The sequence below is a fragment of the Nannospalax galili genome, unplaced genomic scaffold (assembly GCF_000622305.1).
Source record: "Nannospalax galili isolate Female #2095 unplaced genomic scaffold, S.galili_v1.0 scaffold128, whole genome shotgun sequence".
Taxonomy (NCBI): Eukaryota; Metazoa; Chordata; class Mammalia; order Rodentia; family Spalacidae; genus Nannospalax; species Nannospalax galili.
The window spans coordinates 2,313,944-2,328,123 of record NW_008360322.1 but is presented as its reverse complement, the minus strand read 5'-3'; the positions used below and the strand labels follow the sequence as shown (position 1 = coordinate 2,328,123).

General features: G+C 38.2%; 1 protein-coding gene across 1 annotated transcript in view; it reads right to left on the bottom strand.

Moving 5' to 3' along the window:
* Ythdc2 (YTH domain containing 2) overlaps positions 1-13,367 on the bottom strand; it is an 87,814-nt gene extending 74,447 nt beyond the window's left edge. Inside the window, exons 1-4 of the mRNA XM_008825254.3 lie at positions 12,971-13,367; positions 11,923-12,013; positions 4,641-4,837; positions 3,086-3,285 (exon numbers count right to left, since the gene is read on the bottom strand). Coding sequence (XP_008823476.1) covers positions 3,086-3,285; positions 4,641-4,837; positions 11,923-12,013; positions 12,971-13,151 — 669 coding nt within the window. The 5' untranslated portion in view covers positions 13,152-13,367. The remainder of the gene's footprint in view (positions 1-3,085; positions 3,286-4,640; positions 4,838-11,922; positions 12,014-12,970) is intronic.
* Positions 13,368-14,180: the final 813 nt, after the last annotated feature.

The following is a 14,180-nucleotide window of genomic DNA, read 5'->3' as shown; positions in this document are numbered from 1 at the left end:
TGCTGCACATATACACATACAGGCATTCATACATGTAAAATAAAAATAAAATTTTCAAAAAGAAATTTTTTTGAGACAGGGTCTCACTAAATAGCCCTGGCTGGCCTGGAACTTGCTATGTAGTCTAGGTTGCCCTCAAACTCACAGAGATCCACTTGCCTCTGCTTTCTGAGTACTGGGATTAAAGATGTGCACCACCACACTTGGATTTTTAAAATATTTTTTTCAAACTACAGAAGATCCAAGATAAAAAAAAAATCCGAAAGGACAAAGAAAAAACATCTTACCTATAGAAGAGCAAAGATAAGGATTACATCTCGTTTCTTGGCTATGATGCAAACAAGAGTAGAGTCAAAATATTCAGAGAAAAACCTACGACCTTAGAATTCTGTACTTTGCAAGATTACCCTTCAAGTGAAAGAGCAATATTCCCTTGGATAAACAAAAACTGAGGAAATTTTCACTGCCAGTGATCCTGCCTTGCAAAGAAAACCCTTTAGGGGCTGGCGAGATGGCTCAGCAGTTAAGAGTACTGTGTGCTCTTACAGAGGACCCAGGTTTGGTTCAACATCCACATAGCAGCTAACAACTGTCCATAACTACAGTGCCAGGGGATCCAATCCCCTCTTCTGGCCTCCACATGCATTGCACTACATGGGTATACTTACATACATGTGGGTGAAACACTCATACACATAAAATAAAAAAAATTTTAAAAAGAAAACCCTTGCCGGGCATGGTGGCACATGCCTTTAATCCCAGCACTCGGGAGGCAGAGGCAGGCGGCTCTCTGTGAGTTCAAGACCTGCCTGGTCTACCCAGTGAGTTCCAGGACAGCTGGGCTACAGGGAGACCCTGTCTCAAAAAGAACAACAACAACAAAAAGAAAACCTTTAAAATTAAGATGTAAAGAGAAGGAAAATAATAAATACTAAAAACTCTAATTTTCATAAACAAATGCAGAACACTCAAGGAAGAATGTGCAATTTCTTTGTTTTCTTTTTGGTTTATTTGTGTTTGAGTAGAAGGAATTGTTCTTTTAGACAGCGTCTCACTACATATCCTAGATTGGCCTCAAATTCACAATCCTCCTGCCTCAGACCCTTAGTGCTAGGATTATAGGCATATGCTACCATACCTGGCAAAAACTTTCTTATTCCTAATTGACTTAACACATAACAGTTTCCTACAACTAGTAACAACAATGTATTGCCTGTTCAGACACTGTATATGTATATGTGTTAGTATGTATATATGTATGTTTATCAATACAAGGACAGGAGAGAGGAATTAGGACTATTTTGTTACTAATATTTAAGGTATTCATACTATCTGCAAAGTAGTACAGTGTTATATCTTTAAAAAATTATTACACTTATTTATTTATGGGAAAAGGAGTATGTGCACACCACTGCATGAGGCTGGAAATCAAAAGACAACTTCAGAGACAGTTCTTTCCTTCCATGTCCTAGGGATCAACTCAAGGTTGTCAGGCTTGGAAGCAAGCACCTTTACTTGTAGAGCTATCTCACCAGCCCTGAAGGTATACTTCTGTTAGCTATGTGTACTGTAAATGATAAAGCAACCACATAAAAATGTAGAAGAAAATGAAGAACAATGCACTGCATAATGTAAAGCGCAAAAAGTACAAAGGAGGATTCTAGAACAGCAACAGAATATGAATGTAAAGATACATAACAAAAATTTCAGATATAGTCCCAAGTACTATAGAATCTGAGCTTTGGTTTTTTTTTAAAAAAAAAAAAATGGCATCCTAAATCATGGGGGCAAAGAATAAATTATTAAGTAAAAGCTATATTTAAATAAATAGATATTAACAGAGAAAAAAGGTAAAGTTCCTAACTAATGTAATACCAAAAAAAATGCCTAAGGAATTTTAAATAAAATATCAGACTATTTACAGGATTTTTTTATTTTTTTGCTTTTGGTCTTTTTTAATTTAAAAATATTTTGTTAGCATTGCTTTAAGAAATGATCACACTTCTTTAAAGAAATGATTACACTGACTGTGTATAGATGGGAGAATTGTAAAGGGAGTGAATGGCACACTCACAGTGACAAATTTCACATTGTTGTTGAAGCTTGGTAGTACAGTTTTTGTCAGTAAACAACATTTAAAAATTACAGTAGACATACAGAATTTTGATTTATATTTTAATATCTAAATCTTTTTTGTTTTTTTGGTCTTTTTGAGACAGGGTCTCTCTGTAGCCCCAACTGGCCTGGAACTCACTACGCAGACCAGGCTGGCCTCAACTCACAGTGAGCCGCCTGCCTCCCAAGTACTGGGACTAAAGACGTTAGCCAACATGCCTGGCTCTAATTACATATTTTTAATTTGAAAATTATATCAGTTATTACAGTACTTTCTACTTCTTTTTTTTTTTTTTAAACTTCCCAGACTGTGATTTTTTATCTCTAGAAGTTCAATTAGGGCATAAGTGAAGGCACACTGGGGCTGTAGAAGAGTAATAGAAAAATAATGGAAAACCTTTTGGAGCCTGGCAATGGGAGATGTTCACCATCAAGGCCTGGATACCCAAGACCACCTGTGTAGTGAGGGCCACAGCTGAGCCTCAGGAAAGCTGGGAGGTCCATTCCAGAGAGTCAGTCCTCCCAAAACGAGAATTTGCAGATAAATGGCTACTCTTGCAGAGGACCGGGGTTCAGTTAGGACCCACATGGCAGCTAACAACCATCAGTAACTTTAGTTCCAGGGGATCTGATGTCCTCTCTGGCCTCCATAGGCACTGCACACATGGATGCACTTACATACATATACAGGCACAATACTCATGTACACAAAATAAAAATTGGTTTAAAAAAATTTTAAGAAAGAAATCAAAAATTTAAAAGTAGGACTCAGCATGTATGACAGAGTACATAGGTTTTGGCGGGCAGATGGGAGAGGCATGGATGGGGGAAGAGGGTCTGGATTTGAGTGGGAAATGTATTAAATTTTAAAAGCTCAATAAAAAAATTAATAAAGAAAAAATATTAAACCTAAAAAAAATTAAAAGTATATCATACAATAACTTCTACAAATAACAAAGAAAAAACAAACCTGTGTAGTCTTTCCAGACCCAGTTTCTCCGACAATCAAAACTACTTTATTATCCTTAATTATTTTAACAATTTCTTCTTGTTTCTCAAAAACTGGTAAAGATTGCCTGAATGAGTCAAATTCTGATTCTCCCCTTTTCACTGGAACTTGAGGTATGCCATTGTTGAGTCGCCCGCTTGTCTTACTCATTTCTCGGTTCTCTTCAAAAATGAATAAAAGAACAGAAAATCTGTGTTAAATAAGGAAAACAAAATGTATAACATAAAAGTAATTTTATGTAATACTTCTCAAATGTTTCTTCTCTACTCAATCTTCAAAAAGTTAGAAGCGATGCCTCAATTGCTATACTCTAATAATTGCTATTTTTATAGGTTACAAATGTCAGTACCAATTATAAAAGCAAGCCTTTCAAAAGTATTTCTGATTCATCACATGACAATGAATAAATTTTAATTCTTCCATAACCACTAAAGCAAAACAAGCACAATTTTGAGCATATAAATTATTTCAGTTTTACCATAAGATTCTATAAGTAATGTCACAAAAAATAAATAAAATTTTAAAGCAGGAAATAATGTGCATTATAAGACCTATTACATATGACAACATATTACAAATAGGGAAAATACTCTGTGTGTTTAAAATTGTTATGTGTACACTTAAAACAATAGTGTAATATGTATAAATACAAATTTCCCAATTGAGGATTTCAATGAATATCCACATATAACTAAGTCAATGGTAATAAAGAAGGTATGTTTCATAGTCTCCACGTAGCTTAAAATATTTCTGTATGCCTACATTTAAATACAAGTTCTTTAGGGCTCAGGATATAGCTGATTGAGAGAGCACTTGCCTAGGATGTAGGATCCCCAACATGGGAAAAATAAACAAAAATTTAAGAATAAATAAAGCAAGTTCTTTGATACTTAGGACTATATATTCTATGCACTGCAGACCTACTTCTATAGGCAACAATAACTATTCAAATCCTGTAACACTAGGCAATGATAATTTTTTCACACTGGAAGTTTTTTTAACATATATTAGTGATCTTTGAGTAATTTAATTTATTGAAAATTCTGCCCCACTGCTTATCAGAAGCTAAAGTCCTAATTTAAAATCTTACTTATTAGTGCATCAAGGCCCAGACTTTAGAGTCAAGTCTTAGCAGTGTTTATTGGTTACTTGAGTGACCTTAAAATATTTAAGTCTTCCGAGCTTGAGTTTCTTCATCTCTGAAATAGGGGAAATTCTTAGCATTCAAAGGTTGCTGCTATGAGGTTCTATATAGGGTAAGAATACTGCTAAGCACACAATAAATATTCAATGCACAGTAGCTATTATTCTGATGCTTTAAAAATTCAGTTCAACTGCATGCTATGTCTTAACACTTCATTTTATCCCAAATTTTCACAACTTTTAATCATCTCTAATATACTATTAAAACTGGAAAAAAAATCCCACATTAGTTTTGAAAAAATAAATCTAAGTTAGAAAAAGAAAAATCATCAAATAATGGGTTAAATAAGGAAACACCCCAGAAACTACATACCAGCTTCAACTGCAAACACATTTCCTCTTTCTGTTTTAGGCAGAAGTTCAGTACGTTCTTTGTTGGTCACAGGAAATCTCTGAATCAGACTCCTAACAGCATGCTTTGTATTATGGGTCAAATTACAGGTCATCATTGCATGAGCTGTTTCAGATCCATCTTTCTTCTTCACAGTTAGGTATCTATTTGCTCCCTTTCTGAATATTAAGAAAAATAATGTATTTACTATATACGGTCAGTTTGTTCACATATAATGTGAACTCAAAATGCTTTGGGATAAGGTGTTTAACCCCCGCCCCTCCCCCCAAAAAAGAAAGAAAGACAGATTTTGGACTCTAGTAGCCATAAGACTATTTTCAATTAAAATATCAGAATGCTACAAATTCGATTTTAAATCAACAACAAAGAAAAAAAAATAAGGCTAATTTACTCATAAGTGTTAAAGTCTGACTTTAGCAGACTTCCTGGCAGACAAAACAGCACCAGTGAATACATGCTGGGAACATGTAAAGAGGGGGGAAAGTCTGAACAAAAGAGCTTAAATGATACTCAAAAGGTGATGGGTGACTGTTCACACTACTACGCCCCACTGAATATTTCCATAGTATGCTGCTAATGTTACGTTCCCACAAAAGCCTGTTACAAGAGATTAGTAGTTAAACCAAAACTGTATAACAAAGCATTGCCAACAAATATTTCAATCACATATTTTTTAAATGAAAATATTTTTTTCAAAGCTTATGGTTCTGCCCTTCAATTCTATAATAGCTTGAGTTTGTTTCTTCAACTAGTACAAGACTACTGACCATGTCTTTTAAGTCTTCTCAGCTCTAAAAGTATATACTATCTGCAGAGGAAGTTCTCAAATGAGTTCTAAATGGTTTAATAACACATGCCTGAATTTAGCAGAGGAGTACTGGTTAAGGGCTCATGCTCTGAAGGCACTTAGATCTGGGTGGGAATCCCAGCTTTATGTACTAGAGCTGCAAAACCAAATTATTTGATAGCTCTGAGCCAAAGTAATTAACACACACTTGGAAGGATTATTCATATGATTAAGAAAACAGGTGTAATGTAGAGTCTCTGAATAAAAGAACGCTATTATAATAAGGAAAAATTTCATAGATGAGTGCTGTATTTGCATCATTTCCACCCCTCCCTCTTATTCCTCCAACTTCTCCCTCTCCCCTATAGTCCCTCTCAATTGGTTTGGTTTTTGAGGCAGGGTCTGCCTGCAGCCCCAGCTGGTCTGGAACTCACTATTCAGACCAGGCTAGTCTCAACCTCACAGAGATCCACCTGCTCTGCCTCTGCGTTATTAAAGACCTGTGCTACCACACCTGGCTACATTCAAATTTTCTCAACAGTATCTCCTAAAAGCATAAGCTGAGACCAACAAGATGGCTCAGCAGGTAAAGGTGCTTGTTCTCAATCCTGACCATCTGAACTACTGCAAGGTGTCCTCTGACCTCCACATGGGTGCCATGGTATGTGTGTCTGCACACATATAAACGATAAATATATGAATGTAAAACGCTTTTTTTTAAAAACAGAAACATTAAACTTAGGATTAACCTATAGTTTTGACTAATAAGTCTTCTAGGTGGGGCTCTTAATGTATCAACATTCTTTATTTCTGCATAGTGACTGCTTTAATAAACTGTAGGTTTTAGATGCTGTCGTTTCCTCTTTAAGTGCTTAGTAATACCTTAAATGATGGGACAAAGAATAGTCTAAATTAGTTGAGTGCGGTTACACATCTGTAATTCCAGCACTTGGGAGGTGAAGGCATGAGAATCACAGAATTCAAAGCTAGCCTCACTCTCATAACAAGTTTAATGCCAGATTGTGCTACCTGAGACTCTGAATCAGAAAACAAAATGAATAGTTAAAATAGAACCTGGTCTATAAATTTTAATTATTTTCAAAGTAAACCAGAGATTAGAGTCTAAATATGTTCTCTGTAGTAGGTTCATTTCCCTTGGATCTTTCTGAAGCCAGAAACTTCAGTTAGCAAAGTCATCTATTCAGTTTGCTGTGCTATATACATCATAAAATATTAATATTAATATTATTCTAAGGTGGAAATAATGCTGAAATGAAATAAGTATTAGAGAAGCAGTCTGGAGTCTAGTGTCTATCCAGTAATAATCTTTCAATTAACAGTACATGCTCAAAAAAATCATTTTAGTTCTCTAACACTGTATACTGGCTAATAAAAATATCCCTTACAGAGACAATCCACTATTGTTCTAAAACGATAACTAAATTTGTTTTCTCCCCCTATCTAGAAGCCTTTGAGAGGGAACTGACACTGATTCTAGCCACTCCAACAGCTATCAAAATGCCTGAAAACAAGTACTGAATCCATTACTCTCGAGTCCAGCCTTTTTAGACAAAAGAAAAATGAGGAGGAACCCAATGGAGAAATGCTTTTGGAAGCTCTCGTCAAGAAATCCCAATGGATTCTGTCAGGAACATTAGAAATTTGTCCTGTTTTGACTTTTTTCTGGTTCCCTGTCTAGAACTTGTGATGCTAACTACTCTTCCCTTTACTTCTCCTTAGGCACCAGTGGAGGACATTCTTTTCTCCCTACAGTTAAGAGTTATACAATTTGGGAGTCTTTTAGAGAGACCCACCGAAGGGGTACCCCAATTGCCTCACCCTGTGTCCTTGTTCAGCATGGAAGAAGCCAGAGTGGTCTGTGTCCCTATTCCCTATCAGCAATTGGGTACCCTCTTCAGGGGATGGTGTGATAAGAACAAGAGGTAGGAATTGGCTAGGCAATTAGGGTAGAAAGACCTCAAAGAAAAGTAACCAGTTTCTTGGCTAAAAATCAAAATGTTCTTGGGCCTCTTAGTAATATACTCTATTCCAAAGGCCAAAAATGTCAAAAGTATTTGTGAGCTCTTATCTAATCCCTAAAAGATTTTAGGGTTACCTCTTCAGAAGGGGGAATGTTAGAGTAGCAAAAAGGCCCATTTAAAAAAAAAAAAAAGAAAAGTACATGAAGTTGTTCAGGAAAAAGTGTTGGGGAAATATAGGGGGAGTTGGAGGGGAGGGAGTGGGCGTGGATTTGAACAAAACACCTTATATGCATGTATGAAATTCTCAACAAATTATTTTAAAAGAAAAAAGTACCTTACATATCTATAAAATGAAGATGCTTTAATTTTCTTAAAAAGTTATCGTCAAGATTTCTTATGCTTTACCTTTAATTTCCTTCTACTCTTAAGTTATTCATCATTCAAGAATTGAGCATCTATGATACAGAAGACACTTCGGTGGAGGCTGGAATTACAAAACTGAGTAAAGTGTCTTCCCTCAAGACTACAACCAAAAAGAACGGATCAAACTGATGCCTTCCAAACAAAGATTATATTTATAATGAAAGTAATTCATATTAGGTAGCTGAAATTTTATTCACTGGGTTCAGTTTCAACATGGATGATAGGGCAGAAAAAATAAACTTGATAACGGATTTTTTCCATTTATGGCTATTAGAGTTTCTCCTTCTACATTAGGCACTATAAATATAATGACATATACATAAAAATTTTGATAAAATATTCACATTATCTTTGTGAGAACACAACTATGAAGTAGAGATGTGTACTATGAAAATTAACACAATGAGAGCCCCTCATCTTGTATTCATTCCAAGGTAACTGATACTATGCTTTGATAAAAAACAAAATCTTCTATCCAAAACAAACTGAGGTACAGTGGTGCTAGATATGTGAACATCACACATTAAAAAAAAACAAAATAAAATGTGATCCCAAATGTAATTATTAACCATAAAAGTAAATGTTAGGGGCCGGTGACATGGCTCAAAGACTTAAGACCTTACTATGCAAGTCTGACAGCCTGAGTTCAATCCCGGGAACCCAGAGTAGGAAAGAACTGAAAACAGACTCATGAAAGTAATCCTCTGGCCTTGACGTTCCACACCGTGGAATGCACACTCTTCATTCTCTCACACGTCCAAACACATATACAATTAATCCAAGCACCTGGGAGACAGAGGCAGAAGGACCTCTGTGAGATCGAAGCTATCGTGGGCTACATAATGAGTTCCAGGTGGGGTAGGGCTAGGGCAACCTGTAAAATAAAACAACCAAAAAAACACATACACAATAATAATTTAATTTAATTTAAATGTTGAGGGATGGGCGAAAGGGAAGACATCATTCAACAGGTATAAAGTTAGAGTTAGAGAAAATATAAGTTCCACTGCACAGCAGGATGGCTATAGTTAACAATAAGGGATATATTTCAAAATAGCCTCAAGAGGATTTTAAATAGTCTCACCATTAAGAAATGTTAAATATTTGAAGCAACAGATGTACTAATTACCGATTTCCCTAATGTGTACATGTATCAACATCACATTATACCCCATAAATATATAAAATTATTGTCAATTAAAGGGGCTAGGGAGATGGCAGTTAGTAAAGTGTTTGCCAGGCAAGGATGAGGATCTCAGATCAGATTCTCAGCACCCACATAAAAAGCCAGACACAGTGGCAAGCACATGACATCCTAGTGCTAGGAAGGCAAAGACAGGAGTGTCCTCGGGCCATGGCAGCCAGCCAGACTAGCAGAATCAGTGAGCTTAAGTTCAGTGAGAGACCCTGTCTCAAAAAGAGAAGGTGGGAAAGCGATTGACGACACTCAGCTTCAACCTCTGGCCTACACATACATACATACATACATACATACATACATACATACATACATATATACATACGCACACGCACACGCACACATGCACGTACACGTACACACCACTACACATGCATTCATACACACACCCGTACACACACACAAAATAAACATTAACTACAAATAAATGGTAATAAAATTATAGATGAGAATATAATAACTTCTGAGATTCAAAAGGTAAAAATAATACCTGCATGCTATACTAAAATTGGCATTTTGATGGCTTCTTTCTTTTAAAGAAAGATGGGGCTAGAGATGTAACTCGGTGCTACAGGTTTAGTATGTATTAAGCCCTGGGTTCAACCCTCTAAAACTCTGCTTCCCAAAAGGAAAAAATGGACGAGGTACAGTGGTCCATACCTTTAATTTCAGCACTCAGGAGGCAGGCAGATCTCTGTGAGTTCCAGGCCACCTGGGGCTACATAGTGAGTCTCTGTCTCAAAAAAAAATAAAGGACAACGATTGATTGCCCTTTCTAGGCATCATAAGCAGGAAAAAAAAAGAAAAAACTTCACTTCCAGGAATGGACTCCCTTTCTAGAAGATACTGACTTGGTTGCCCACCAGAACTTGATGGTAAGACCCTATTGCTGAAGATATGAGCAACAGACAAAACAAGAGAGAAATCTTGCTGGTGTTGACTTCAGAGCCTCATCTCTACTAGCTAACGTTCACAGTGCTAGACGGTGCTATGCATGCTAATAGAAAGAAAAAACAATCATCATCCTTACCCAGCTAGAATCCTGTGAACTACAATAACTGGCCTGGTAAGATAGGCCCACCGATGTAATAGTGACACAAATATTATCGGAGTAACCAACCACTCTTTGCTTGGTTTGAAGGCCCACCTCCTAGGATGGAACCCATATCTGGCATTGATATCAGCCTTAGGAATCTGAGGCTAGACAGGTCACAGGACAGAAAAGAAAACCTATTATTAGTTTTCTACTAAATAGTTATCATATTAAAATGACTCCTAATGGCTTATTGTTATACCCATAGATTAATGTATCTCACAACTCCCACCAGAGAAGTTTCCTTTATGCAACAGATGGTGATTAAACCCACAACTGTCTAGCATGCAAAGAACAAGAGTCTTCAGGGTGTTTATCCCTGAATAAGACACCCATATCAACCTTCTGCCTTTCAAGGCTCAGGGATCATTGCATAAGAAGAGGCAGAAAGAGTCTAAGAGTCAGAGGTACTGGATGACTACAAGGAAACAGTTTTCCAGATAGCTGCTCAGTTACTTATGAACTTACAACAATGGTGATAGCATGCACAAGTCCTATGCAAGTGTAAGCCAGAAAAAAATCCAACATAGACATGAGGAAGTAGGTAAGTAACTCCAACTCCACCTAAAGAAACTGTGGCAACAGATGGCTGCTGGGAGGGGCACAGACAATCTCTTTCAAGCATGGGACTCTTGGTAGTTAACCATGGATCCATACTGACATTTGAGGAAACTAATTAGACTCTATAGAGTGGGGGGAGGTACAGATTGGGGAGGGATTTAAATAGCACCAAATTATACTGTATGAAAATCACAAAAAAACAAATTAATAAAAAAAAGTTTAAAAAAATGAAAATGTAATTGGAAATATTTTCACATACTCTATTTCTCTCCACAAGCTCATTTTGCAAATTCCATTTCTAACTAAAACTAAGAAACATAGGAAGGAAATTTTGTTTGTGAACAAACCAAAGGCTCAGAAAAATGTGCTCTTAGAACCAAAACCAGTGACTTCCATTGAGAAAAAGTGAACAAATTATGAAGTAAACTTTTAGGTATGCAAAACCTGACTAGAATGTCAAAGAAAACTGTAGAAAATTAACTGTTGTAAAATTGGGCATTTACTCCAATAAGATTTTCATTAAAAGATAAGCAATTATTAAAAAACAAAAATCAAATCCAAAGTATTCATTCCCAGATGAAAAACAAATCTTATCACACTATGGCTTCATCAAAGTAAAAAGCTATCAACTAAAGGGAAAATTGACCAGAAAACACTGTAAATTGGCACAAAGGAAGCTGAGAATTCATTCTTTTTAAATCCTACAAGAAGTTCAAAATAAACTAGAGAGCCTTAAATAAAACGAGCAGACTAACCCTTTACATTTTACAGTTAAGAAAGCAAGCTTTCAGCCAGAGAGCACCTGACTAGCCAGGGGGGTAAGGAGGACTGAAGGGAAGAGCTGTTCTTGGTATAGATCTAAATAAGTTCATCTACAATACTAAAATTAAGAATGTGAAGATAAAACAGTATTAGTTAGCGAAATGTAGTCAAACATACCAGGTATGGTAGCACACACCTCTAGTCCCAGTCCCAGGAGGCAGAGGTAGGCAGATCTCAGTGAGATCAAAGCCAGCCTGATCCACATAGCCAGTTCCAGGCCAGCTGGGGTCTACAGGGAGACCCTGTCCCCCCAAAAAACCAAAAACAAAACACACACACACACATACACAAACAAACAACAACAACAAAATGTAGTCAGATATATTTATCCTTTTCTGTAGCAAATAATCTTCAAAAAGTAAAAGCTACAAACTTACCCTTTACTTTTAGAGACTAGACCAAGAGACTGACTCAGTCGATGAATAAAGGCTCTTTCAGTACTGGTCAAAGAAGAAGGAAATTCCATTTCTACATGGGAAAAGAAGTATCATTTATGGACAATTTTCTTACAAGTAATGCATACGTAAGTAAAAATGTGAAAAATACAGGTAAGTGTATAATCGATTTTATTATATTTTATGTGAAAAGTATTAATTCAGTAACTACTCTATCAGAACCCTAATACTAATTTTTAAACTACATATAGACTAAATATGGTAAAATACTGATGTTCACCAAAGATTACGTATTTGTGCTGAAATCTTGGGTTGGTGTAATGACTATGGATGTATTTATTTTAACTTATTCCTTACCTGCTTAACAAAACTTTATTTCCTTCAAAGATGAGATACACTCAAGCATTATGGAGCCTCAACATGAAACACTAACGTCTCTGTTACCAAAACTATACACAACTCCTATTTCACTATTTCAGAATGGTGTTGTTACCATCGTCTGTCAAGGCTTTATTTCTGTACTCCAATAATTGCCATTTTTATGGATTAAAATTTTCAGGACCAACTACAAAAACAAGGCTTTCAAAAGTATTTCTAATTCATCACATATGAAACATTTCACAGTAAGTTTGTCTGATGGGCTTGATGCTTCCAGGATTTCAATAAAGCACTATATGCTGCCAGTGTCTTTACGTATCTGGTCGGTTTCCTTCCGCTCTTATGAAACTACTGTAGCTTGAATTAAGGCTACAGCTGCTTTTTAAGGCAAATGTAAGGGTAGGGGCTTACCAACACCTAAAAAACCGTTACCTCAGGGCCCCGGACTGCAGAAGGGCCTGGGAGAAGAGACTCTTAAGCTCGAGAGCAACCTAACCTGTTCACCTGACGCCGCCGACCCGCAGGGCATCCCACGCCAGGGCCAACAGCCGAGAGGCAGGCTACGGCTCCGCTGGGCGCCCGGCTCCCCTCCGCGGCCCAGCTGGGGGCGGGCCTGGGAGCTGGCGTCTGCTGTGTCCGCCCGGAGCCTCACCTCTCTGGTCACCGTAGCGGAAGCGCTCCAGAGCGATGTTGACGGCGATCTTCACCTCCTCGTCGATACGAATGTCTCTGAGTCCCTTCGCCCGGCCACCGCCCCCAGGACCGCAGGGAGCGGGGCCGCCGCTGCTGCCGCGAGCCGGCGGGCGCGGCGAAACGCTGCTCGGCCTGGACATGGCCCTGACAAGCTCTCCCCGAGCGGGAGCGGCCAGGCCTGCTGCGGGGTACCAGGGACAGGGACTGGGAGCCTGCGGGCCGAGGCCGGCCAGTGACAACAACCCGGATCCTCGGAGCCGAGGCGGGTCTAAGGCTCTGCAGGCAATGCGGCCAGGCGTGTTGTCGGAAACTCCACTCACTGCAGTGGGAAAAGTGCGGAGCCCCTTAAGGGGAGTGAGCCGAGGGCGCGCGCGTGATGACGTCACCGAGGCCTCGGCGCACGCATGACCCCAGCTGGGCTGCAGGTCGCGGGGCCACTGCTGCGTTCAGTGCAACAGCACTTAATTTGAGGACAGTTTATCAGTCACCCATTCATTTAATTCTTCATTCCTTTCTTCAGAACGGGCTAGTGCCCGGCACTTTGCACATAAACTGAACATGCGTGGGGACAGATAAAAGTTTTCCCAACCTCTTGAGGTTCACGGTCTAGGGAGAGCAGTTTGCCAGACCGAGTAGGCCAATTTTAATTTCAGATAACGAAAGATATAAGTTCTTAGCCTATATCTTTCGTTTGGGTAAACTGAAAACTTCTTATCTAAAATTCAGATTTAACTGTTTTACCTTGCAACCATAAATTGGAGTGACAAATGAAAAAGGAAAGAAGTACAGGAGTGATAGTTGGAAGTGCTCACAGGTGAGGGAACAGTCCATGCGGGGGAGGGGGGCTAGCAATCAGCACTCTGCTTTTGCAGCAAGATTAAATATAAAGTGTGAAAGAAGGTTCCCAGAAAGAATTCCTGCATCTTGGACTGAATTTCCTGAAAGGCTGTGGGGAGTCTGGAATGTTACAGATCTGGAGCCTATTCACAAATCATCTGGGGATGTCTTTAACCCTATAGTCACACTTTGCCTACCTCTGTTTCTGAATTAACATTCTTGTGACTAATAAAATATATTAACTTAGCAGATCACCAGGTTTCACCAATCAAAAAGCTAAGAATGTCATCAGTTAGCATCTGAGACCTGTAACAGAACCCCCCCCCCCACCT